At 40.8% G+C, this 27,013-nt stretch overlaps 1 protein-coding gene across 1 annotated transcript in view; it reads right to left on the bottom strand.

The window, feature by feature from the left end:
• Positions 1 to 1,824: 1,824 nt before the first annotated feature.
• The window catches only part of CMYA5 (cardiomyopathy associated 5), a 45,420-nt gene continuing 20,231 nt past the window's right edge, over positions 1,825 to 27,013 (bottom strand). Inside the window, exons 3-13 of the mRNA XM_054282157.1 lie at positions 26,272 to 26,367; positions 25,392 to 25,625; positions 23,624 to 23,646; positions 21,548 to 21,669; positions 17,430 to 17,579; positions 16,354 to 16,500; positions 13,282 to 13,426; positions 5,151 to 5,284; positions 4,290 to 4,389; positions 3,203 to 3,379; positions 1,825 to 2,376 (exon numbers count right to left, since the gene is read on the bottom strand). Of these exons, the coding sequence (XP_054138132.1) occupies positions 2,124 to 2,376; positions 3,203 to 3,379; positions 4,290 to 4,389; positions 5,151 to 5,284; positions 13,282 to 13,426; positions 16,354 to 16,500; positions 17,430 to 17,579; positions 21,548 to 21,669; positions 23,624 to 23,646; positions 25,392 to 25,625; positions 26,272 to 26,367 (1,581 nt within the window). The 3' untranslated portion in view covers positions 1,825 to 2,123. The remainder of the gene's footprint in view (positions 2,377 to 3,202; positions 3,380 to 4,289; positions 4,390 to 5,150; positions 5,285 to 13,281; positions 13,427 to 16,353; positions 16,501 to 17,429; positions 17,580 to 21,547; positions 21,670 to 23,623; positions 23,647 to 25,391; positions 25,626 to 26,271; positions 26,368 to 27,013) is intronic.

The raw sequence follows: 27,013 nt of genomic DNA, 5'->3' as shown, positions 1-27,013 counted from the left end.
AAATCACTAATTACTACTAATACACAGTTGCTTTTGACAAGGCAATTGCTTCTTGTCTTTGTTGAAAAAACAATCCAGAAAATTTCCTGTCATTTTTTCTCCTTCTATCACTGTCTCTCCCCTTGTCAACATATCATATTGCTGTCCATGAAGTAATCCCACCTTTGGAATGGCAGTGATCAGGGTGAGGAGGGAATAGGTAAGATCAGCCCAGTACTGGGATATTTCAGGCTTACTTCTAAGAACCACATTAAGATCTGGAGGTAGTCAAACCTCTGGTGAGCTCACTGGCTGCAGGAGCCTGAGGAACACACCCTGCTGACACCAGTGACCTGCGTCGTAGTTTATCACCATCTGCTTTGTGTGAGTTTCCAGCCTACCTTCTGTCGCCTCCTCCGCTTCAGCCTTCAGAGTAATGCTACCCCCAATACCCTTTCTGTCTTTCTTTCCCAATTAATCCTGGACCTTTTCTCACCATCCTCCACACCTCTACAAAACTCTCACTTGAGCCAACATGGCACAATCCTACTGTTTTATTCCACTCTCTCCTTGACAGGGACTCAGAACTGACACTGTTTTATTGAAATACCAGAAAGAGCTCCAGCTTAAAATGAGTGGTCACAGGATCCTCTTTGTGTTGCCTTAACCAAGCTCAGGCTTGCCTGAGCTTGCTATGACAGTACGGATTGTGGCTCTCCTGGGACGACAAGCACATAGCAGGCTGGAGCACAAAACACATGCCTTGGTGGTGTTAAATCATAAATAAACCAACAGCAGGCACCTTCTCTGAGCATAAAAAGCAGAAGCTTCATGGTAATTCATTTAACTCCTCTTTTCAGCTGCAAACTCTATTACACTCCTGAAACCTGCCTTAATTCAGAGAGTATTGCTCTTCAGCTGAGCTCAAAAATGAGTCTGGCAACTGAGTCCCCTGAGGCAGAAATCTCCAGAGCAGGCACAACATGAAAACATTGCCTGCCTGCTTTAAGATTTATTTCCCCCAGCACTCACTGGCATTCAGCACCACTGGCATTTGTGCCTTCAGCCTGAGACAGGCAGGAAGACAGCCATAGCACCAATGTATGAAGTGCTTGGAAAATGGTTTGAAAAAGCCAAGTAGAAAAATCAGCATCCTACTCCTGTGCTGACATAAACAATTTTTAGCCTGCTTGTTTTGGAGGCCCTGAAACACTGCACGTCACTGTCATGCTCGTCCTAGTGTGGATAACAGTAAAGAGCAGGGCAGATGCAGGAAAATGTACACAAGCCTGAAATTAGGAGCATCATATTTCTAAGTGCAAAGGTAAAAGGCAGTGAGAGAAAAGTGGTGATGCACAGGGTCCAGCACAGCAATCTTCCTTTCACTATCAAAACCACTGATCTGACATACTGAGGATGAAAAACACAAGGGAAGAATTTTACCACTACTATCAAGTTTCCTTATACCTGTGTTTCGTGAGAAGCTACTCACAAGCACAGCACTTACTGACACAGTCAGGTAGCTGCTAGTCTGCTCCAAGCAGAGTAGGTAGGTGTAGCATACTCAGACCGGACACGGCTGATACAAAGACCTAGCCTGGGACTCCCCTCCCATTTTGCAAACATGAGGATCTCTACATGATCAACTTTGCTTAATTTGTGCATTAAAGATTTGGCAAACAATGGCACAGGATATATCAATCTTTAGCATGTTTCAATTGTTGAAATTTTTATACATTTTCCATGCACATCATCTTGGATTCAGGCTCTGGCTGTCCTGGCAAATGATAAAACAATGACTTTCATGTATTGCAGTGAGAAATGCATTTATTTCATACATGGGTTCATAATTAACTTTAAAAAGACAGCTAGCACTATCATTATCTAACAAAACTTCTTTATCCCCTTAGAAGTACTGCTCTGTGTATTACTAAGTGCATGCTCCATCTGAAGGAGTTGATTTTCTTCCAGGCTCTGGGTGATTATCTATCTGAGCAGAAACTACAATTGCTGATGATGTGAAGGAGAGCTGTGCATGTAGCATTCATCAGTGAAGACTACCTGTCCCTTCCTGGCATACCTCTTCCTCTCTCTATCCCCTGATGCTGTATTCAACAGTTTTCTGGAAATTGCGAAACAGGAGATTAGCTCTGCTTCACGAACTCCGGTAGCTCCATTCCTGTGCACAGGGTAAGCACTCCTGCCTTTTCCAGGGCAAAGGCTGGGTGAGCAGCATCAGTGAATTTGTGCCTGATGGCAAACAGCACCAGTCCTCTCTCTGCATTGAAGAACAACAGCCTTCCACTACTATAATCCAACAGGATGCCAATCTTGGCCAGGTGCTCCGTCACATGGACATCACTCATCACACCAGTGTGAAGAAATCTGTAAAGAAAGCTGCGGGAAAATGGAAACCAGAATACAATGAGCCTCCCCATAGCAATTTACCAGAAATAACCTGCAGCTCAATTCCAATCTATTAACAGGTGGCTGCATACAGCAGCCTATCACGTGGCTGCAGCATTTTGCTCAGTACGTAGGCAAAGCAAATGTGGCATCACTTCAAGCCCTGCCTGGCATCCTGACAAGCCTTTTCACTTGGTATCTTTGGACTCGTAGAAAAAAAACTCTTGGATGTTTCATTTAGCTAGTAATGTTCATACATCTGTATGATTTCACACAGAAAAAAGCACACTTTACAAAGTAGCAGGGTGGTGCCTTACAAATCTCCAAGCAGCCCGGCACTGGCCTGCTACCACAGACTATCCCAGCACCCTGCAGTCCTGCCACAGTGGCAGGGGAAGTCTATCACTGTGAAGGACAAGGCTGGAGAAAACATTCCCTATCAAGTCTTGACATCTCCTACAAATGGAATTGGTTCTAAAAAGGCTGCATTTATTGAAATAAATACCTTTGCTGGTGTTTAGTGAAGCAAATCAGGATATGAGCAGCAACAAACTAGTTCTTTAAGTTTTATTCACTCTCTGGATAAAGGGTGCTAAAATAATCTATTTTGAGTTTAATTTTATTTTTTAAGGTGCTTTATACTTTTTAAACTAAGAGGAGGTCTAAAGGTTTTATGGAGATAGCCTTTTCTAATTATTCAAATTTACATAAAGGAAGCTGAAGAATCCTTTCTGCTTTCATGATTCTTGTGTCTGGTCAGTTTTATTTTCATGAAAGACAGGTAACTTCCTGAGCCACCAGACTGAATCCTCTTTACCTGGTTTGTGTAGGACAGCACCTCATGCACCAGGAGGTATCACTCAACCCCAGAACACTGCTCTGTGTTATTGCCTCATAACAAATCCCAATCCTGTAGCTTCTGCAGGCAGAGACAACAATTTCCCAGTAATGACATCCTTGAGCAGGCAGCAGTTCACCCAGGACTGAAGGAAACCTGTTTGTGCAAGAGGCAATATAGTAAAGACAGTGTGGTGGTAGACAAACCATATTGTGATATTTCTTTCAGTGAAATCATGAAGCATCACAAAAAATTGCACTCTGTTGTTCTAACTGCAGAGTTTTATGAAAGATTTCACTGAGAGTCTTTTCATCTTTGCACTGAGATGGACTTATCTAAAACACCTCAAATTTAGAAGTCTTGTTCAAACTAGAAAGTCTGGGGTTTCATACAGACATAGTCACAAACATCTTGTGTACATTCAGTGGCAACAGCAACAAAAAGTGCTTAAACCAGTAAATCCTCATCACCTTTTAAGAAGCCATATCAGTGTGACACAAGTTATACAAGGGGACCTGTGCTTGTCCTAGGACTGATACCAATATATCCACCCCCTGCAATGTTCTCAATGGATAGAGCTAGTCTGGTACAATCATGTGAACATATCCCAGGAGTACTTCCTAGTTCTCCAAAGCCACAAATACTTTGGAAAACACTACCAATAATACCCTCAGCAGAGAAGCAAACTATGGAAGATGGATTACTTCTATCCACAATGTATTAAAAACAAAGCCCACAAAGCTGACGTTCTCAGTGCAGCAAAAAATTGCTTTGAGACTCTGATGGATTAAGAGGTGACCATGGGCTGAAACAAATCGAGCAGTCAAAGGTACCACTACCTTTCACCTCCTGGCCATTCCTTAGTGTGACACCCAGCTCTTCCTTTACATCAATCCCACCGCTGACTTAGTACTGAGATTTTGCAGTGTTCTTGAAAGGGAGGTTCAATTGCATGAAGTCCAGAGGCTGCATGACCAAAATGATTCAGTTCTACAAAATTAGTGTTGTGTTAAAGATGCCTATTGGAACCCCACAAGATGGTTTTGCTTATCATACTGCTACTCACCCAGTGAGTTTGGTTTTTTCAGGAAGGTGGATCACTGTTGCATTAGAAGAGATTTGCAATGCAGGATGCGCTGTGTCACTCAGCAGGCGAAATCGAGTTCCTGGTACAATTCATGACAAAGAAACACCAGATCTGAGAGGTTGGCTACATTAACATGAGAGGAATCATAAAATGTTAAGCAACAATTATGGCCATCTCAGCTGGACAGGGTTGTATCTGCTGGCAGGTAGGAGTGACAGAAAATTGGATGCAAATACAAGGAGTCTTCCAAACTGAGACAGAAGTCTAATATTCAGAAATGCAGATAGGTGATAAAGAGGTCTTTTACAGTATGTAAGAAGTTTGAATAATTTTCAATCAATTGCTTTTTTCAAAACACCAAATTTCAATTTTCAGGCTGATTTGGAAGAACCATACATAACACTATTTATCTAGAAATCTTATAGTTTTAAAACTGCTTTGCATGCTTCCTCATCACTCAAACTCCATTAGGTTTTAATTGTGAGAGGTTTTCTTTAGAGTCATGACAACTTTTATCTGATTGTGCTCTGTCAGATTCAAGCAAACTGAGATCCCTGAAGAATACTTAATCACTTCATCTCTTTGACAGAATTCAACATTTTTGCTTGAGGTCACACTAGTTTTACACAGGACATAAATATACAAGCTTCAAGTGAAGTCCTGATTATGCTAATTTTAAGCAGAAAAAAAAAGGGATATAAATTTGATTTAACAAGATAAAAATTTCAGTAACTTGGTCACAACCATATTGGGAACTTCAGGTATAATTTCCAAAGAAAAATGTTTGGCTACTTTGCCCTTTCCACCCCATTGTTTTGACATCAGGAAATTATGATCTACCTTTAGTTGAGATGAGAGCTGCTTCACTTTGTTCACTTGTCCCAAATGGGTTGACAGCCCTCAGGTAGAAGAAATAGTTCACATTGGGCTCCAGGGATACTTTCAATTCAGGTTTCTTTATACCAGCGAAAGACCTGCAAATGTTGAAGACACATTAAAATGTATGCAAATATCCAAACTAGGGAAGACTGTTTTATGCCAACAGTTAAGTTCCCTAACTGTATTGTTTATAACTGAAATAACAAAAACCATACAGAAACTCCAAATGAGAAAGACAAACACTGTTTTCACAAACAACTGGGTTATGTAGGAGCTTCAGCATTTCACTTGAGGGATTGTCTTCACTTTGTCTTACTTATGACCCAGTGCAGTCATTTGGTGTAATGATCACTTTATGTTGGTTTTTGGCATAATTCATCACATAAAATTTAAGCAGCACTGAGTCAAATCCTCATCTGCCTCCTGTGAAAAGTCTGTTTTTTCTTTACATAATAACCAAGTTTCTGAAGGAAAAAATCCACTTTTAATTAATTAGTTACATGACACTGAATACGCTTGTGTTTTACTATCTGGGTACATGCTACAAGTCCAAAAGAATTGATACCATTATCTGACGCAGCACAGAAATCATGCTTCTCATCATAAAATCATCACAGAATGGTGATTAACTTCTTATGAGGAACTCCTCACTGACAAATCTTTCAACAGCCAAGCCTGAGCTCTGTCTTTGCTGTGGTAAAATGCACTCTAACAGGGCAGTTTTGCAGGAGGCAGAGCAGAGGAGCTGCCTTCACACAGTTTCCTGCTTTGACTACGCTCTCCAGTGCAGTGCCTTAAAAACTCTCTAGCCCTCATATCCTCTAACCCTGGTGTCTTCATACACTGCTAGAAAGCAGGAGTCAGCACCCACTCAATTGCTTCACAGGTGCTTTAAAGTATCCGTGAAAAGTATTTTGGATGGCTAGAAAGATGCCATTTTATTTTCAACATTGACAGCAGTAAGAAAGATTAGCTTAACAATTTCTCTTGCACTGGACCTTGATTTTCCTCATTTTTTGCCTCTTATGATAACAGCAAAGCCAGACAAAATACATGCTCTGCATTGTATGCCTGTAGGTAAAGATTGTTTATCTGTATTAAGTAGGTAATTTCCTTCAAGAAATGCTTTTAGGAATCTACAAGACAAGTATTTAAATTCCAGAATGGGAGACCTGTCTTTGGAGAGTGAGCAAGACACTTTCCCTTCGACCTCAGGTTTGAGGGTGGAGTCCACGATGGTCCCTCTCCACAATGGCAAGCAATGCCCCTGAGAAAAGCTAGACTAAATAAATTACTTTTTGCAGCACAAATTGCTGTGAACCCAGAGGAGGTAAGGCAAGCAAGTCAGCAGTCAGATCAGATCGTTCCATTCATTAGGGGTTACTGTTTTTACACACATATCCCACCAGAGAGCAGTACAAGCTGATGAATAATCAGTTCTCATCCATCGGGATTTTTCACATGCCTGCTTCTGCTGCATTTATCACATCAAGGTAAAATCTCACCGCTCTTAATACACCAGATTCCTGCTTACACCACACAGATCTCTTTCTAGGAGGATGGCATCTTCAGAAAAGACTGGTGTGTCATTCTTATTAGTCTGTGACAGGTATTTTGCACTGACAGTTGTCATTAAGGGCGATTAAAAGCATCAAGAAAATGCACTGGGTGCTTCTGTGATGTGTACCTTCAATTTAAAAGAATTTCAAAGAGTCTGGGGCTCTGGCATGGTCAGCACAAGACTATGCCACTTTCAGGGAATGTGTTACATTAATGCTGGGACTGATGAAGTAAAGAGAAATGGCAGAAATTGCATGGTTTGCTTCACCCTTCTGACTCACCAAGGCCCTGACCACAAGACCACTTCAGCAAGGCATTGACAGCACAGCAGGCTGAAAGGTTTAGGGAAGGGGTGCAACCTGATGAATAGACAAATGAGAACACAGGCTCTTTAGACTTGAGTATAGGAGACAAGATGAAAAAAAAAAGATGATTCGAAGAAAGCTACAAGATGGGAACTGAGAAAGGAGGCAAATATAAAAGGAGAGAAAGGAAAAAACAGGATAGAAGCAGAGGCAGGAGAAAAGAAGCAGGCACCTAAGCTTTTGCCCAAGAAAGAAGAAATTTGCCCAAGCTTCCTAGGCAAGACTTACCCAATCTGTTCCTTAAAAGCAGCACACTGACATTTTTGACGTGAATCTGAAGCACAGACCACCAGAGAGGAGTTTTAAGCAAAGAGTTACAAGTGACATGAAAAGAGGACATGCTAAGCTATTCCTTGAAAGCTGTCTGTGGCACTATGTAGATCAGCATGCCTTAAGCACAGTGATGCCCTGTACACGGCTCCTTCTTCTGTCATCTGGAAAATGTTATGTAAGTCAGTATCCTTCCATAGAAATTAGGAGATCTTTTTCACTATGTACTACTCATCAGATGATTAAATAATAAAATACAAAATCACTTCTAAATTCAATTAGATAGTTACATTGTGGTATAATAAGTAGACATGGGGTATTTATAATCTGAAGTGTAGATCCCAGAGACGTCTCATAGGTATTTAGAAAACATGTTGGGTCCAGTCATTTGCAGAATAGGGTCAGCGATCGAAGTTCAGACTTTGGTCTCTTACAAATACGAAATTCTCCAAATCAGAATTTGGATGCATATTTAAATCAGAGGTCAATGGCATGCTGCTTTTCAGTCATAATAGTGAGACAGAAAAATCTTGACTTCAATCTGATCTGGGCTGTAAAACGGTGATCAGATTTTTGAAAGTATTATCTGCTTGGTAATCTATTTCAGCCAGCTTTAAGCTGCCTAAGAATAAGAGCCCATCAATTTTAGCTATGATTAAGGCTTAAAAACAGTCCTGCTGCTGCCAACTAATGAAGCAGAATATGCTGACAAGAAGGAATTTCATTTGCTACATTCTGAGCCAGATCCAAGAGCAAAAGAAGCTGCATGCAAAGAAGAAACCGGTCTTGCTATCTGTTGCCTCCCCTATCTAGAGGGTAGGGTAAAAGGGGAGAGTGAATACTGAGGGGTCCCAGCAATCACAGTAGTTTATCACGCTTTAGACTGACTCTACAAAAGCAAGTATGAGAAGAAGGTATGATTAGTGCTTAGCTTACAGCATACAGGTTATGTGTAGGAGAAGGCGAGGGAAAATGCATCCTGACTGTGTTGGTGGAAGGCTGTTTCATTTCTGATTTCTTGTAACAAGCACTGCAGATGGATCTTCCTCAAGCTCACCTTAAGTAGTGAACTGTGATTTTGAAAGAAAAAGAAATCCACCTACAATATTTCTAATGTCAGATAGTTTCTACTTTATATACACCTGCCCACTTCAGAGATGATTTGAGATGTAATAATGTTGCTATCAAAGTGTGAGGCATCCTGGTCTTTAGATTAAACGTTATCTTACTTGCACTGTCCTCTCAATTTCTTGGTATTGTTGATACAAAAATTAGTGCACAAAAAGTCAAGAAGCATTCAAAGATAACTATTTTAAGTATCTCCTCTCAATCCTTTCATTGTAAGATGAATTTGTAAGACTGAAAATCCACTCATCAAATATCAGGTATGTGCTATTTAAAGCAGAACAAGAAGGACTTGCATGTTCCTTCACATTTAACTTGCCAAGGAATATTATAGTAGCAGTTTTATGCTAAATCTGTGATTTCTCTGGTTTTAGGGACATCTGATCGTGCGTTTTCATGCTCATTTCTCTCATCAGCATCCTCATTTATTTAAAGGAAACAACATCTAGGGGATATTCTTTTAATATTGCCTGAACCCAGCAAATGATATGCGTTGCAGTGAATCACAACACCCTCTGTGCTATAATTGTCATTTCCACCCCCAAGATCCCACTGAAACAGTACCTCCAGAGCTGTGCTGCTATCACCGACATGGAGTTAGGGTGAAAGTATGCAAGCTTCTCAAGATACATATGGAAGCGTACAGAAAGGGTGCACCATGAGTGGAAAAAAGCTCTTGAAGCTAAAAATAAAGAGCAAATAGCTCTGAGTTTGCTCACAGCTGTGCCACATGCCTCCTTTCCTCTCCTCTCCTCTGTCCCAGCTCAGGCTGTTTTGGGATTAGGTCACAAAAACACCCCCTGCTTGCTGCTATCTGCAATTGGCAGAGTTAGAGGGAAGGAAGGTTTTGCGTTTCCAACACCCTGTTTCCTGAGCTACCATGACTACCATGTGGGCAATGAAAGACGAGGGAGACTTGCTTCTTTTGTTCCAGCATTAGACTTGCTTCATCAGGAACCCAAAAACTTCATTCCCCAGAAGTGCTGGTCTTGCTCTGTCAGAGAGGATGACATACAGTAACTTCCACTTTCACAAGCTCACTGCATACTGCACTTATTTCTGCCTCCCTGAGTCTTACAGATTTCTCATGATGTGACACAGGCTTTACATCTGAACAGCCTACATACCTAATCCCTGGACTACATTTCTCACAGCTTTCCATCTTCCACCCACAACTCCATTGACTTCTCAACACAAAGAGGCTGCTGAACAGTAAGAAAATAGCAGAGCTCTTGAAACTGAAAGAAACATTTCAAAGAGTCACTCATAAAGATTCTGGAAAAAGATTCAACCTGTGAAAGAGCTTTAAAACCACTGCAGCAGGCCAGGGACTCGTTTTTGCTGAAGATTTAAGGTGATTTTATATGAAATTATGTCCCTCAGGTGGCAAGCTGGCAAGAAGACAGAAAGGAGAAGGGAAAATGTAAATTTGTGTGGGGTTTTTTTGGTTGGTTGGATGGTTTTTTGTATGTTTTGGTTGGTTGGGTGCTGGATAATACCTTTTTCTTAACTTAGATATGGGGCAACTGAGAGGCATTTTAAAAACTTTGATTCCATTTTCAGTCTCATGAGAAGGGTGAGACAATAGAGATAATTCACACCATCAAAATCAGAAGCCGATTATTTCCTAATTCCAACACACTATAAGCGTTTCTTGGCCTATCAGCTTTTTACCATGCCATACTGTGTGCCTTAAAGCCAATCATCTAAAACTACCCCTTGTGGGTCCTACCCCAATGCATCATTCATTGTTCTATTTCTCCAAAGTATCTAGTCTTATTTGCAAGGCCATCTTTTGAAACTTTTTTCTAGCTCCATTTCTCTCAGCAATATCTGTCCTATTCCATGGCATTTCTAAGTCAGCATTTCTTATCTCAAAGTTTGCATACGGATGCATACTGTGTGGGCCTTCTACAAATCCATTTCCCCTGACTGGGGTTTTGTGGGTTTTTTTGTTTGGTTGTTTTGTTTTGTTTTTTGACAGTATTTGAAAGGAAACTTTAGTGAGGTTTCATTTCCAAATATGCTTCATATTCTCACCCTCGGGAGCTGGGATTGCTCCAAGGATGTTCTTGGAGTTATTCAAAAGCATCCTGGGCAACTGGCTCTAGGGGGCTCTGTTTGATCAGGGGTGTTACTCTAGGCGATCTCCAAAGGTTCCTTCCAGCCTCAACCACACTGCGATCCTGTGGCATGCTGAAGTCTACATGTCACTGACTCAGACCAGTCTCTAGCTGTTCAATGAGGGCGCTTCTCCCTGTTTGATCCCTTGGCAGTGTCCTTTCCCTTGGGTGAGCTTCCAGAATGATATCTGTGGAAGTAGCCTTATGGGGATGGGACCATGCTGCCTTCTCCTGAACTTTTCTTGAATGCTCTTCCCTGACCTCTGCTTTCACACTGTGCTCGCAGCAGCAACTGAATGAACCTTCTAGGGCTGCTGAGAAATGTGTTTGAACTCCCACACCCAGGGACTGGGAAATTGCTTAGCTCCAGGGCTGCTGCAAGCACAAAAGGCACAGGCTGTCTATGAGAGAGCTCCACATTCAGCTGATCCCCAAGATGCACGTCGCTCAGGAAACCTGCAAAGGACAAACCCCAAGCTTTCAAGGGAAAAAAAAAAACAAAACTAAACAAACATCTACAAGATTTGAAACCAAAATTCTGGGTGTGCATAGAGTCAGAGTTTTATTCTACCTTATATAGGTACTTGGCTTCTAGTCAAGTTGATTGACTTTTATTCAAGTTGATTTCTAATTCTAATTTGCTCCTTTGGGGGCCCTGGATATGAGTGATACAGGCAATTCTCCATCTAGCAGTAGGCTTTACCCCCCCTCAACTTTATCTAAAATCTTAAATAGAAATCTTTAAAAAAACTTCTCCATCACTATAACAACTTGTGACACTACAGAAGATTTCCAGGTTATTCTCAAGGGGTTGATTTAAGGGGGAAAAAGGGAAATTGTTTTCAGGGAAAGTAAGTGGTAAACCATTTGTTTTTGACACACAAAAAGAGGTCAAAGCCCTTCTACAAATAGAGAATTTTAAGCTATAGCAATTCTGAGAAAATTCATTTTTATGTCCTGTGGAAAGTTTTCACACTTGTCACAGTTAAAGGCCAGCTTCTGCTGACAAGGAGGCCAAAAAGTCAAATGTAACTCAGTATAATTATAAACACGGTAGATTTTACACAAGGTCACTTGAGAAAGCAAAGGGGTCTGTTCTGGAAGCTTTTTTGCCACATTTATCACCACACAAGAAAACACTTATGTTACCAACACCTTGCTCATGGATTACAGAAATCAGCACAGCTTCTGGTTTAGAGGAAAAAAGTCAGTTTCAAATAACAGCACAGAAACTTGAGGGCAAACAACCAGCATATGTTTCAGATGCATTATCTTTGACCAGCAGCGACTTCGGCAGGTTGAGAGGGACCTGATGGCCTCATGAAATAGGTACGAAACACAGCAAGACCCTCCGAGAAGCAGGAGAACTGGGCGAGACTTCTCCTTGATTGCAGTAATGCAGCATACTGGTGCTGCATGATAAAAAGTCTCCCACCCACACAGAAACTTTTAATTTCAGTTTTCAGCCTACTTTTGTAAGGAGCAAGGCATCTACAATTTCACAGTTGTACTTCTCTCCTACAAAGCTAAGAACCCTTCAGTCCACTTAACTAATTTTGACTGCAAACCCTTCCCTCCTCTTCAAGGAGCTCATCCCTCTCTAACCCATCTTCATGATGTCCATGCGAACTAGCCCATAGTTGAAGACCCTAATCCGGCTTCTCAGGAAGTGAAAAAGACAACCTCAGCTGGGCTGAGGCTCTTCCATGGGGTTCTGTATGGCAAGTCACCCCTCTCCATTTCACAAAACTTCTCAGACCTGTGCAGCTGCATTTTGCTAGAATATTGTCACTGTTTTTATAAGGCAAACAAGGACCCCCAAGCTCTAAGGACCTGCAGACAACCATGTAGTTCCCTGCCTACAGCTGAGGGGTTGGTACTAGATGATCTTTAAGGTCTCTTCCAACCAAGGCTATTCTAAGATTTGATGATTCTGCAACAATTTTCTGAGCATTTCAGCACAGTGCACAGTTACCCGGCTCAGAGGTGCCAACATCCCTCCTTGTCCGCTCCTCTATGCAGCACAGGCTTAGCATAGGGGAAACCAGAGAGGGTCTGGCATAAACAGCCACTACCCTGAACTTCAAAGCTACTTTTGGAGCCCTGTGGCATGCCTGCACAGCCAGGCAGCACTGAGCTCAGCTGTGTGTTGTGAGGTCTCTGCACGCACGTCTAGACAGCACAGATGGGTCACCAGTATTACTGAAACACCCATATCACCCCTACTATGCCTAGAGATGACTTCCATCTTGTTCTCCACAAAGGCAAGAGCAAACTCGGCCACGCTCCTCCATCACTCGCCTTCCTGTGGAGCTGCCCTGCTCTGCCTTGCCCCGGGGCTGCGGCAGCTGCGGGGCCGCCATGGCTTACCCGCCCAGCACAGCCCTGGAACTTCGGCTTCATTGCAGACAGCACAACATCTCCGCGGTTTTGGCCCCAAATGAAAGGGATTGTCCGGTTAAGCAGAATGAAAAGGAAGTATTTTTATGTCTCAGCCTAATCTCACGGATTAGTGCCTGCCCCTTAAATTCCTCAGCACACAGAAGCAGATTTCCTACTTGCGTGGCTGCAGGCGGAATAATCTCTTGCGTAACGGGCGGCGCTCCGCAGGCCGGGCGCAGCGGCTGCCAGTGTGACCGAGGCACTGACCTGAGGCCTTCTCCTTCCGGACAGTGCTGCCGGCAGTACTCCAGGATAAAAGACTCGGCGGACACGGATGCGGCGGGCCAGCGGACAGTGGCTGTGTCCCAGCACACGGTGCAATCCTCGGCCCTGATGGTGGGCACAGCGGGCGCTGGGGACACAAGGACACGTTAGCTGTGCTGTGAGGAGGGTGCCCGAGGGGCGTCTTGGGAAGGGAAGCAACAGTCACCTCCGTGAAAACCCTTGCGATACATCTTTGCTCATCCCGCAGTGATCTTTTGCTTGTTTGTATTTGAATGGCAGAGGGCTACATTACAGGGAAAACAAACAATAAAAACATGCTGGGAAAGTCATTGTGAATAGTTGTGCATTTGTCACATTTACTTTAGAAAGGTAAATTTTTATGCCTTTCCTCAAGCAATGTTTCCTCATTTCTGCCAGTCTGCAAGGAGCAGAGCACCGAGGCAGCACTGCCTACAGCTCTCTGCATTGCCTCAATCCTGTCCTCAGCAGCCCCTGCATGAACTGCATCAGAACAAATGTGCTGCTGCAGAAATGACAGGGAGATGCTGACTTTCTGTTTAATTATGTCTTTTTATTTTTGCAATGCTAAAATTCGGTCCCGTAATTTCTCCTTTTTAGAGATTCTGTTTAAGAGCTACAGGCCCAACTGCAATACAGAAAACGGAATATAAAATAATGCACTAGCTGCAAGTAATCAAAAGCTATTGTGTGAAACTGCATATTCAACACTGTAGGCTGAAAATGGATCAGTTGTATTCTCTTGTTTTTCCCCATTCTGGGAAATAGCAACAGAAAACACCTTACCACCTGTTGTGAAACTCACATAAACAGTCCTAATGGCTGAATCCTCGAATACCTGCAGTCAGCAGCATACACACATACCAACATGTATGTATGGGTAAACAGCATGTCACAAGACATTAAACTGTTTTTACTGTAATTTGAAAATATCTGTCTAAAGAGTAGCTGAAGTAAGCATACTAGAAAAAGCTGTTACTGTGCTTCTGAGATTTTTTTAACAAATTAACTGCAGCTAGAATACAAAATCTAATTTTATTGTAATATTGTGGAACTCATGCAAGTGTTTGTCTAAGAGGTGAAGACCAAACAGGGTGAAAATCATGCAGGTTTTGAGCAACAGTAGATGTGTCTACTTCGATGTCTTTAGGACTGCAAGGAGACAGAAGATCAGTTGTGGGGGAGAGCTCTGGGGGATAGAGAGATACTTCTTGCCTTGAGCATCATCCCTTCACAGAAAATACTGTTTGCGTGGAGGGAAGGGCAGTAGAGGGAGGGGCAAGTGGAGGGAAGGGCAAGCTGTGAGTCTGGGAGGTGGAGGAGCAAGAGTTGGGGGGCTCTGAGCGGGTGCTACAGCAGCATTTACCTGCATTCCCCACAACTCTCCAGGCTACACTGACACTTCCATGGGTGCAGTGCCAACAGAGAAATTTTGCGAGCATTCTCAAGAACTGGAAGAGACTCAGCTTTGTTCTGCTATTAACTGCATATATAAGCAAATTATTTTCTTGTATGTGTGAACTTTCAGTCTGAATTACTAAAAAAACCTCTCTGTTCTTCCTTCTGACTTTATTGGGCTACTTGAAGAATTGAAATTTGTCTTTGTATCAAAGCAGCTGGACTCCCACTGAAGAATTGGCTTCCATTACTGGTGCTCATCTTTCTGCCTTCGGTGTTGAAAAGATGCAGCAATTTTGCATCAGCTAGTCCTCAGCAGTGTCCCCAAAAAGTCCATCTGGGGCTCATGCACTCCAGAGGGAGCTCAGGTGAGTTTTAGGGAAGGTGTTCAATAAGCCCACATTTTACCCAGTTTATTTGTTTTCTTAAAGAAACAAGCTGAGGAAAGCCATTAAAGACTCATATAAATTAACTTTTCTTAGAAGGATTAAATTTTTAGGAAAAAAAGTGTAGTGAGCTTGACACCAAAAGACAAAGAGATTTCTTAAAAATAATGGTTTTAGAAAGGTGAAAACTCCTTTTAAAATGATGATTTATTAGGTAGCAATAACTCATAATTATTTGTGCATTTGGCAGAAAGTCTCCACTATCTTCACAGTTGCATTGCTGAAGCCAAAAATTTGAATTTCCCCTTTGAGTTCTCTGGAAAGTAACATTTGTTAAAATATAAATCACAAATTAAGTATCGGGGAGAATTATCAACATATGTGAAGTCTAGTAGGTTAAGCAAAAGGCTTGAAGCTGTGGCTGCTGCCAAGTAATTTTGACAAGAAACTCAGTGTGGAACTGAATGGAACATAGAATTTTTTGCTATGAAATTGTTAGAAATCCTTGCCTGTATTTGTGACTTCAGGAATGGAGTAATTGTTTTTATCTTGCAGCACTGAAAAAATTGTCTGACAGGAGGGCCTCAAACACAAGAATGCTTCTCCTTGCTTGCAATTCAAGAAGCAATAGTTTTGTCAATACAAATTATTAAAGAAATTAATGCTCAGAAAACTTAATCAGTCAAATGAAGCTCATAAGCAATACTCATCTAGTTACTCATCTCAATTTATAGTACTTAAACAACAGCAGAGCCTCTCAGCCACACCTGAGATTTGTGTCCCACTGAGCAAGACACAGGATGCAACATGAGTAAAGCAGTCCTTCCCTTGAAAAATTAATACCTTAAATCAATGCAACATAGATGTATTCAGGGATAGAGGCAAAACATGCAGCCATCTCCTCCACTGTGGGCAGGAGAGGGAGCAGCAGTAGGGAGCAGCCAGGGGGCTTCCCAGAGCTTCCATGGAGCGGTGCAACAGACTCAGAAGATAAATACATAATGTGCCACTCTGATGCTGCAGCCATGTGGCCCAACACTGGAAACATCTTCAAATTGAATGCCTTCAAGTTTCCTCTCAGGAACAATTATGTCACTATCTCTGAGCAAACAAGGGAATGACCATGAACTGCCTGCTATCTGCCAGATGGGCAAAATGGAGCAGTTTCTTCTGTGTCAGTAACACTGTGGACTGAAGTAGTCTAAGGACCTGAAACTTATAATAATAATCAAATTACTAAAAATGTACATACCTGTTTTAAAAACGGCTTTTTCACTGGGTAGACTGCAGCCTGTGCCATTCACAGCCATGACCCACACACTGTAGCAGTGATCTGGCTCCAGGTCCTCCAGAATGCAGTGGCACTCTTTCACTGTCACTCTGTACTCTTCCACTAAAGCTAGGAGAACACACACATGCACAGGACCTCACACTGGCGCACTGGTAGGGCTTACAACTAAACCTCTTAAATAACACATTAAAAACAGTCAATTGAAAAAGATCCAGAAATTATTACTAGCTAAGATCTCCTTATTTCACTCTGACTGACAGAAAGCTTTAGACATGCCCTTGAGTTGAGAGTACAAATGCCATTCATGGCAAGTGGAGGTTATTGCCCTCAGTCCTACTGGACTGCAAGTTTGGGACATGCAAGCAGCAGTTACCAACTCTGGTGTCACCACTATATAGCAACAATTCCTCATAGTAAACTATATAGCACTTAGGTATAAATTACATATTACAAAAACCCCTTCACATCCTTTAATCTAGATGTATATGCATACATGGATTTGTGCAGAGCCTGGTCTACTTTGAGCTTTTTAACAAATGAGCATTTCAATCCCCTTTATTAAATTTAAATTTTTAATGTTTGAAATATTTTGAAAACAAAAATCTCTGACTACATGTGGAAATACTTCCTAATGCTTTTTCAGTGAGAACATATTTCTGAAGTACATGCAGGGTCCCAAAAGCATAATGGGAGCTCTCCCCTTGGGAGCTCTGTCTGCAGTCCCCATGAGTAACAGTGAGGCAGCATGGACACATCCTCTCTGATGGTCAGGCCTCTTCATGAGAAGGCAGCACTTCAACCGGTGAAAACAACTGCCCTTGATTTTACAGAGCATGATATTATCTTGCATTTGTGGAGACAAAGGGGAGGAGAAGAAGCAGCATCTTCCTCACGATCTCCCCCACCATTGTCTGTCTTTAGTTTTATGCATTATGTCTTCACAGCCATTGCTCTTCCCATGTCCTGGGCACTCCCCTGCAGCTCATCCTCCCACCTGCTTACCCTGAGCCAGGGCTGAAAGGGCAGATCTTACGCACCCCCTGCATCTTTGCTGGCTTGCAGCTCCTCTGTACAGTAGACCTGGAAGCAGTCAATGGTGTCCCCATCATTCACAGCCCAGTAGACAGCAATGGAGGTGCTGGTGGCTGAGTTTGGCTCCTGAGGTATGACAGTCGGTGTCTGTGGGACTGAGAGGAAAGTTTCCCATTGTTATACATGCTCCTGTGTTGTCAGCCGAATTACCTACAAATTCATGAGTCAACCCAATTGCTTATATTCACTCAGGTTGCATATTTCCAGAGAGCAAGTGCAGCAGAATACAGAATACTGGTGCAGACTTAGAGCAACAGATTCTCATAAACTAGGAACAGAAAAAAGTATCTGCTCAGCAGTGGAAGTCCCCCATTTGCCTCACAAGTCTGGACAAAATAAGATGCAGTCCTAGTACTGGGACCAGCCAAAACCAGCACAAAGCATGTGCTCGTACCCTCCTCCACAGAGATATGTGTGTACTGATCCCAGAAACGTGGGCAGCGGAAAGGACCTGCCACAGCAGGAGGGGATTCATGCAGTGTGTCAGTGCCAGTGACAGCAGCAGGGATGTGCTTCAGGCAGAGGAGGCTCTGACTGCACTCTCAGAGAAGGCTCTAACTACTCTTTGCCCTGGGGTGGACTCCTACTGCACATGCACAGCTTGGCACTCCTTCCTGCCATGGTCATTTCCCCACAGACCAGGGGGACTGAGAATCCTTGGTTTGCAGTTGAAGCTGAACTCTGCCAAGGCACCTGAACCCCATGGGGCTACCAGAATCATTCCTCACAAGTGCTTCAAAGATTTCCAAGGTTCCCCAGCTTTCACACCAACTTTTGTCTCCTGATTGACACAGATCCAGCCCCAGATGAGATATTGTTTGCCTCTGTGATTATGTCATAGAAGAGAGGGAGGGCAAAGAAAGAAACAAAAAGCCCCAAAAGATGATAATTGTTAAAATGATTGCAGGGAACGAAAATACATGGTTCTATTTCTTCACCCAGTAAATTTCCATATTTCATGAATTCTCTTAGAATCTCAGCAGAAAGCTTCAGTTTTCTTTTCAGTTATCTCCACAGTAATGATGATAATCCCCTGTGGCATGAACAAGGCAAATGCAGATGCTGGGCTGTTTCCTTATGATTTATACAGAGAGCCACCAGTACAGTAGCATTACATCTGCTACCCATTGAAAAAAAAATTATCCTTCTTATTGCTAAAAACAATCCTCATTTTGTCTTTTGACTGCATCTAGAGTTGGCAATTAGGAAATGTATCATCTTTAGGAAAATACTTCCTTTCAGTGGACATGATGGGGAAACCATTTTTTTCCCCATGAAGTTGCCTAGAAACCAGTATTTTTGATCACAGAAACCCCAGAGTTGCAAGATCTATTATTATGCCAAATCTGAACAGAAGCTAGTTTACTGAATGAAACTTCTGAAAAAAAAAATCATAGATCAAAATTCAGTTCAGCAATACTGAGAAACATTTGATTTCTAATTTCCTTTTGCATAATATGAAAAAATTTAATAGGAAGCAATTTCAAAACAGGAAGCTGAACTATTCTCTTCAGAAACAGAACATTTATGCATTATCCTCTTTTAAGTGGTCCCTTTTAAGTGAATTTTAATAAAAAAATGAGGTATTTGCAATATGAGTTTGACTAACTGATATTTTTCAACAGAAAAGCGGCATATGTTCTCATCAGTTCAGTTTTCATTGAAGTCCTGTGGTGTAAGGAAGTTTTCTGTCATGCTGTGTAATCTCCACAGTAATCCATGTGTTTTCTGGTGTAATGAGAAACAATATTTCCTTATTTCCTTGGCATTGTGTACTTGAAGAAGGAGAGCAGATACATTCCTCTGTGACTCGATTTGAAACTTTTTTACAATCAGCAAAGGTCCTTGCCTTCCAGTATAAAAGGCCAGGACTTGCAGTGGGCTTTGGAAATAATAATTTTTAAATTTTTAATTATTCCCACTTTTCTATTCCCAGGCAGAACCTGGGTTCCATTATGCTCATCAGCATGCTGCAAGGGTATATTATGCTAATGCATTTATGAATGGAAATGGATTACATGAAAGGAGGAAGAACTTGAGGGAAAAGGGCTTTTCATTAGTGGATATGGAAAATTTGGAAATGGAGGGCATTTTGAAGGAAAATATTTCAGAAGTGGTGAAAATAATGTTCTATGAAATTGTTCAGTAAAACACAATTCTTTCGGAAGGAAAATACATAGATTGAAGAAACCTGGCACATTCAGATTCATTTCATCATGTGGCTTCAGTCAAATAAAATTCCAAGTGTCTGAAAATGGTCCCCAGTATGTGATAAATTCATGGCCATTCAATTCCATTTAACTCCAAATCAAGTTTCATGTATTCACATAACTATTTTTCTTCAGAAAGGTTGTAACCTTGAAAAAACAAACTATCAAACAAATGAAAAAAAAACACACAAATTTTTTTGTCTGCTGCTTACCAAATTAAAAATCATGATAGCAGTTGAAATACTTTGCAGTAAAAGTGAAGACAGAAAATTTGATATTTTAGACAGTAAGTAGGCATAAAGGATGAGGCGCTTTAAAGATCTCTTACTAATGGACAATTATTCATTTGCAGTTTGTCAAAGCAAACTGGTCTGGAGCCAGCAAACCCAGTAGCTAATGCAAACTAACCCGGAAAGCAGACTTCAGCAGTTTAGGAAAATAAATGCTAGAGAGGCTTGTGGGAAAAAGAAGTACGTGGCTCCATTCTCCTGTATGACCTTGCCAGTAGGCAACAGCCTAGGAGGAATGAACGACTGCACCCATGGGACTGCAAGAGGAGGTTTAGGAACTGAGCCAAGAAACACAGCACATTTACACCAGCAAGTTAACTGGCAGAGTGAGTTACAAAAATGGTCTTTTTATCTGACTTCCTAAAAAAATGACACTGAGATAATGCTGCATACACAAATGCCTGTCCAGCTTCACTGGAGAAGCTTCAAATGCCACAGGCAAATTCATACACATCTGACAAGGACATTAACATCTCAGATATATTTGAGTTCCTCCAAGTCTAATAAAAGCAGTGGTGTGGAGGAGAGAGACAATCTCCCCATACTGACACTGCTACGAAGTGCACTCAGCCCTTATTAGACACCAGAGAGTCAGCACAAGGTGGGCACTTCTCCAGCGTCCCATTAGTCTTGAAAATCCAGCCATGAACAAATCAGCCTAGGGAATCTAATGCTCTAGTTTCAGTGCTCAAGGACCAAACACATGACAAAGGGGCTTCCCTTCAAAACCCAGGGAATGACTATGATGGCAATGGCGCATGTGCTGACTAATGGGAGGGCACAAAGCATGACGGTGAGATGTAAGATCTCTAAACCACTGTTCTCTTGAAAAAGAAACCCTGGAGTGGGGTTCCATTATGAAGAAAATGAATCTGCAAAATGGTGCTGATAAGATCTTTGTTGACAGCTATCCAGATCAAGATAATACACATCTGTATACAGGCAGAGCAGAAAACCCAGACAGGTTTTTTAAAGGACATGAAATATCAGACAGAGATAAGTAAACCCCTTTTTCATGTGCAATTTTTACTGCTATCCTCCCAGGCAGAGGCTGTTTCTAGCTATAGTTAACCACTTTCCCTTTCACATCCCTTGGGATTTTCAGGTGCCTCCATTCACTTGTGACAAGTCCAGGGACCTCAGCCATCAACCAACCCCCTGCTCTCATTCCAACATCAAGCATTCTGGGACTGCCACCCTCAGATGAAGAGAGCTCAGGAGACCCTTTGATTGCTTCTTCTATCTCTGTATGCAAGGGAAAGCAACTTCTTTAGCCCTGGGAGATTTAGAGATCAAGACTTTCAGCTTGTCTGAGGCACAGATGTCTAAAATGATGCAAGAATCCCCCAATTTAGCACTTCTCCCTCTTGCTCATTTTACTGTACCTACTATAAGCCAAACACTTGTGCACAATTAAACCTCATTTTACATTCAACTGTGATTGCTAATTACATGGTTTGCAAATCTACACTTCTCATATAGATTCTATTATTATCTTCCTGAAATTTCCAAAGTATTGCCAAAATGTTAGCTTTTGTGAAGACAATATCTGGAGTTTCTTACCAGCCGTGTGTTGTAAGGAGTGTTGATTGCTTTGTCCCGGACTGTCTGCATAGTGCTCAAACAGGGAAAAAGCACTGGGCACCTTCTCTAAAGACAGGGTGGTATCCATTGCAGAAAGTAACCTAATTGGAAGAAAACACATATCTGTCCGTGTAAATCCTTTGCAGCATAGTATAATTTTTCAAAGGTCAGAAGCAAAGACCACGTGACATGTACTGCTTTGAATATTTCCTGGGAACTTAAGGACAGCATACAAGGAGAAGCTGTCTCCCTCATTTTGAACATTTACACCATCCTGCAGTTTTGAATCAGGAGCACAATGAGAGTGCTCATGGGTCTGTTTACACTTAACCCATGAGAATGTGAAGGTGTGGAAGTTCTCAGCAAGACTCTCAAGAACGCAGGGGTTTGGGCTTGCTAAAGCAATGCCTTTAGAGGTTACAAACCTTAGAGCTAACTACAGCAGCTGACTCCAGGGATGTAATGCAAAGCAGCTGCTTGTGGCAAGCTAAAAAACGTGAGAGGGAAGATAGATTCTACTTAATTGCCCTGTATTTACTGAGTTCATTATATTAAAAAAACCCAAACATTTTTAACCCTGAGACAGAAGCAAACTCAAGAAAATGGAAGGTTTTTTTTCAAGGCATCTGTATTTTATATTTCTCCCCTTCATTTTGTTTCAGTCACTGAAGTAGTTAATTATGCATAATCTTAACAAAGTACAACAAATATAAAATATACTTTTTTAAGAAAAACATGCATTGTTAAATAGACTTGTTCTTAACCTATTTTATGTAGACTGGTATTATCAAACTAAAGTAATAAACAAGCCCATGCACCAAGCAGAATAAACTTCATTGTGTAAGTAAAAAAGTAAAGATCAAGTGGACAGAAAGCCTTGGGACACTGTTTTGTCCCATTTTACCTGCTCTAATCTTATGCAATAAACTAAATGCAGATACATGGCCAGACAGTTTGACTTGCAACAGGTGAGTCCAGATTTATAGTTCTAATTCTGGAAATTTATAGAAACCTTGAAGGGGTGTTTGACACATTCTCTTCAGATTGCTCTCCCGGGGTTGTAATTTGACTGCAAACTGAAACCACGGTGTCAGTGTTATACCCCAGACAGTGTCAGCACACATATCCCTTTGATGGCTGAGGCAGCACTGACAAGGGAATGTTTGATACACACTGCACAGTGCCCAAGCCCTCTGGGGAGAGTCGGCGTGGTGGGCTGGGCAGTGCAGTTTTGGGGGTTTGCACGGGAGAAGCCTGCAGCCAACTGCTCTGAATGATTTCCCTTTACCATAGAGAATTTTTTTGGGGAATATGGGCTTATGGTTGAACATGTCTCTCATAAAGCATGGGACTCACCAAAATAACTCCCTTGAGAAAGTCCCACATGGCAGAGAACTGTTTGTGATTGTATGCATTTACTGGTGTGTAGAGGCAGATGCAGGTACGATGAGGAACCAGCCCTGTGACACGCTGTGAATCAGGCAGTGATTGTGGAAAGCCATAGGAAAACATCAGCTCGTAGTCTCCTAGCCAGGTTTTGAAATCTACTTTGTCTCATTTTTCTGGAGCTGTGTTCAGAAACATAGTCAAATTACCTGTGTTGCTTTGTGTTATAACCTTTCAGAGACTAAGTGTTACAGAACCAGACCAGTGAAAAAAGAGATGTAATACCATCTGACTGATAAGACATACCATCAGTGGTATGTCTAAAAGATGGAAGCAAGGTCACAATGGTTGTTGTATATGTATGTATAGCAAAAACTACAAGGAGCATCTGTTTAAAAATGTCTGTGTAGAGATTTAAAATTGAGCTGATGTTTTTACATGCTATTTGTTTAATTAATGTATTACAGAATGTGTGCAAAACACTTCAAAACCAGTCAGTTACAGCAACAACTATAAAGCTGCTTTTCTAAATTTCATTATTTGCAACGTTTATAAAGGTAGCTCTGATTGCTAGCGGTGTGTTTTCAAAAGCTCACAAATACTAAATGAAGCATCCAGCATGCTAGGCCTAGTACTCACTACAGCGCACTTAACCCATACTTCATGTACCTTTTATTCAATTCTTTAGATGACTAGAGAAGGGAAAAGAAATGTGTTAACAGTTTCCAAAACCCTCGAAGTGTTGAAAAGCCAGTCATGGTCATCTAACAGTCTTTCTACTCTCCACAGACAAAAAACACCCAGCTTTGTTGACTTGAGGTTGTGTGGAATGCTGCTCATTCACAACAGAATAAAATTTACTTCCTTAGAAATATTTCATTTCAAAGCTCTGGCTCAGCAGGGTATTAGAGTATAAATCTCATTTTAAGTGCTTGAGGGGTCAGTATTCAACATCTAGATTTAAAGATGGAGCATAATCAAGTGCTTTCTAAAACCAGGACTTCTAGAGAAAGAAATCACTTAAGAATCACTTAAGAATGCACATTAAGAATAGTTAAATCCAAATTCTGTCTAAAATGTACTTCATAACTTCTTATTACTAGAAGCCATGTGGTATTTTTACTTATGCAATGAGAGTTTGTCCCATGCCTCAGGAATCTTCAGATAATGTTTCCTGGCCTGTGAACAAAAAAGTTCCTATCCTTTATCACTAACAGAAGGCAGCAGGGAAATCCAGTAATTTGCACACTCCCAGAAAAGAATTACAGATTACAAAATTATATTTGCCAAAACACTGATCCTCACAAAATCAGGAAAATAATCTAATCCCAAAATAGCAAATCTACCACAACATTCACTTGGTTACAGGATACTACAACATTGTGTGGCACAGAGAAGAGAAGAAAGCCAAATATTGGCATAATTTCTGTGGCTGCTGGGGTCCATGTGGGCTGGACACTTGTATTTCGAAAGCTGGCTTATTTTGTGTGAGTGATCAGTCTTTAGACAGTAATTTGACCTTTCTATTTCTGGCATTCCAAGATAGTTTATCTGCAACTTCGAGGCCACATGCTAATTCCATAATGGGGGAAGATTATTATCCCAGAAACTCCATCCTCTTTGAGACTGGAGTCTTGTGGAGAGAAGAAAGTTCTGTCACTCACTTAAGGACAAGTCTTGCAGCAGAAGAACAGTATCGAAGGACCCAGGACCAGCAACATCCTCTGAGCAAAGTTTAAGACTAATGATTGTATGAGTTAGTAGGTCCAGTCCTGCAGATTCACTGGAGGTGTTTTTTACATCCAGGAAGGACCATTAGAGCCACGCACATCACATGCACAGCCCTCAGTCTATCTCATTGTCATGGTTTCACCCCAGTCAGCAACCAACACGGCCCCTCACTGTTTTTCAACAGTAATTATTTATCATAGCCTCAGTAATTTGAGTGCATAAATACTGTCCATCTGCTTTTAAAAACACCCCAAAACCAACAATAATACATGACAAAAAACCCTACAGCCCAGAAACAATTTTACTTTTCTATTATATTTTCTTGTTTCAAAGATCACTTTCTTGTTGTTTATTATTATACATAATATGCATTTTATTTTTCATATGGTAAAATACCTAAACACTCTAACATCTCTTACTTTTCAGTTATTAATTCTAGATATATTATCAAACTGTCTTTTCAACTTTAAAAATGAACAAGACCATTTTACTAGCATGTCACATTTTTGTCCTGTGCATCCTCTCTACAGTTCTCTCTGAGAATTCCCACATCAAAACCAAATGATCCAGCAGTTTCAGAGTGGAATAGCTGAGCTAGCAGGATTTAGCTATCTTAAAAAAATAAAATTCATTGAGACCCTAGATACATAAGTCTTTTCCTAACTAATATCATAAAAGCTACAGCATGAAAGCCAATTCCACTTACATTTAGGAAAACAAATCCATCCACTTCATCTGTTTCTTTTACTGTTGTCTCCAAAGTTTCCTTTGCTGAATCAACATTTTGCTGGAAATTTACCATCTGCTCATACAGGTACTCCATTTTCATCTTCTTCACTTCCTCGAAGTTCTCTGATTTCTCATCATATTGCGCTACCACTTTCTTAAGCATCTCTTCATTCTGCTTTTCCAATAAATCTGCATTTTTTTTACAGTTTTCCTGCAGAATAAAATGACAACATTTAATGAATACACAGAAATTCTAAATTACCCATAGACGAGCCATCCACCATATTGATTCTGGCACATTGACAATAAGACAATTTTATTTCTGCAGGCAAACTCCTCTGTGAGAAATATGTCTAGAGAAATAAATCAGTAACAACAACAGCTTTTTATTTTTTTTAACTCTTTAAAATTAAACTTTAATATTTCATCACTGAGATAGGAAGTCTGACCAAAAAATAGCTAAAAATGCATAGTTACAACTGGAGTTAATACAGTTCTCAAGGCTTAAGAACTTGGGCAATCAGAATTTAAGATACTGTCCAACTAATTTAAATGCTTTGCATGGGATTCTAAATAAAACACCATGTGAGCTTTTTATAGGCATAAACAAAATTAAGGGAACTTTTTCCTTCAGTGTTTGACAGTTACATATTCCACTCTGCAGTAATATGCAAAAAAGCAATCTTTTTCTTCCTCCGAAGTTAACACCTTCCAGTGAACTTCCAGAGAAGTCAATTTGAGGACTGGAGCAGCAGCCCATTTTAGTGGAAGCAATAATGCTGCACAAATAGGCAGCATATTTTAGAAGTAATCCTGCAGAGGAAAAGAAAAATAGTGTGATAAAACACTGGACTTACCTCAACTGAATTAAATCTCAATTCAATATCACTCACAAACTCTTCAATCTTCATTGACTTTTCTTCCAGTGCTGTTAGCAATTTACTTAACTGATCCTGAAATTTAAAATGTTTCAGTAACTTAGGCAGGTTATTTTATAAACTTTTTACACAGAATTTATTTTAGGTGAATATTTTTCTTTTGCCATGAACCACCATTGGAACAATTTTTAAGTAAGTTCAAGTATCACTCTGGCTGCAAAGACAAGCACAGAAATAGCAACTGGAACAGTCATAGAACTGTTTCCAAACCAAAACAAGTGAGCTCAGTTCGATAAGGCACTCTGTCCATACAAGCTGTTGAACGTTAAGAATTCCAAAGCAGCTTTGCCAGAGAGTGAGGGTACTCAGAGCCTCATGAGTGTCCTTGAGAGATCACAGGAACAAGCCCATAAAAAGGAAGATAACAAAGGTAGTTGTGAGGGTAATAGATTATACTGTGTCATGGCTTTTAAAATTAGAATTAAAAAGATAGATATCTGTCTCTATATAGATTAATGTATAGATAAATAGATACATGTTTATGTATGTGTATGTGTGTATATAAATATAAATATAAATATAAATATAAATATAAATATATATATATATATATATATATATATATATATAAAAAAATATATATATAAAAGAAGTCATCAAAATCACTGGTTGAGTTATGTGGAAACAAAAGCAGTCCAAGGCACACAGATCAAAGACAACT

This window comes from Melozone crissalis, unplaced genomic scaffold, assembly GCF_028551555.1.
Source record: "Melozone crissalis strain CALT ecotype California unplaced genomic scaffold, PUWL_Pcris_2 ptg000005l_1, whole genome shotgun sequence".
NCBI classification, from domain to species: Eukaryota; Metazoa; Chordata; class Aves; order Passeriformes; family Passerellidae; genus Melozone; species Melozone crissalis.
The sequence above is the reverse complement of the archived record's forward strand: the minus strand, read 5'-3'. Positions and strand labels throughout refer to the sequence as shown.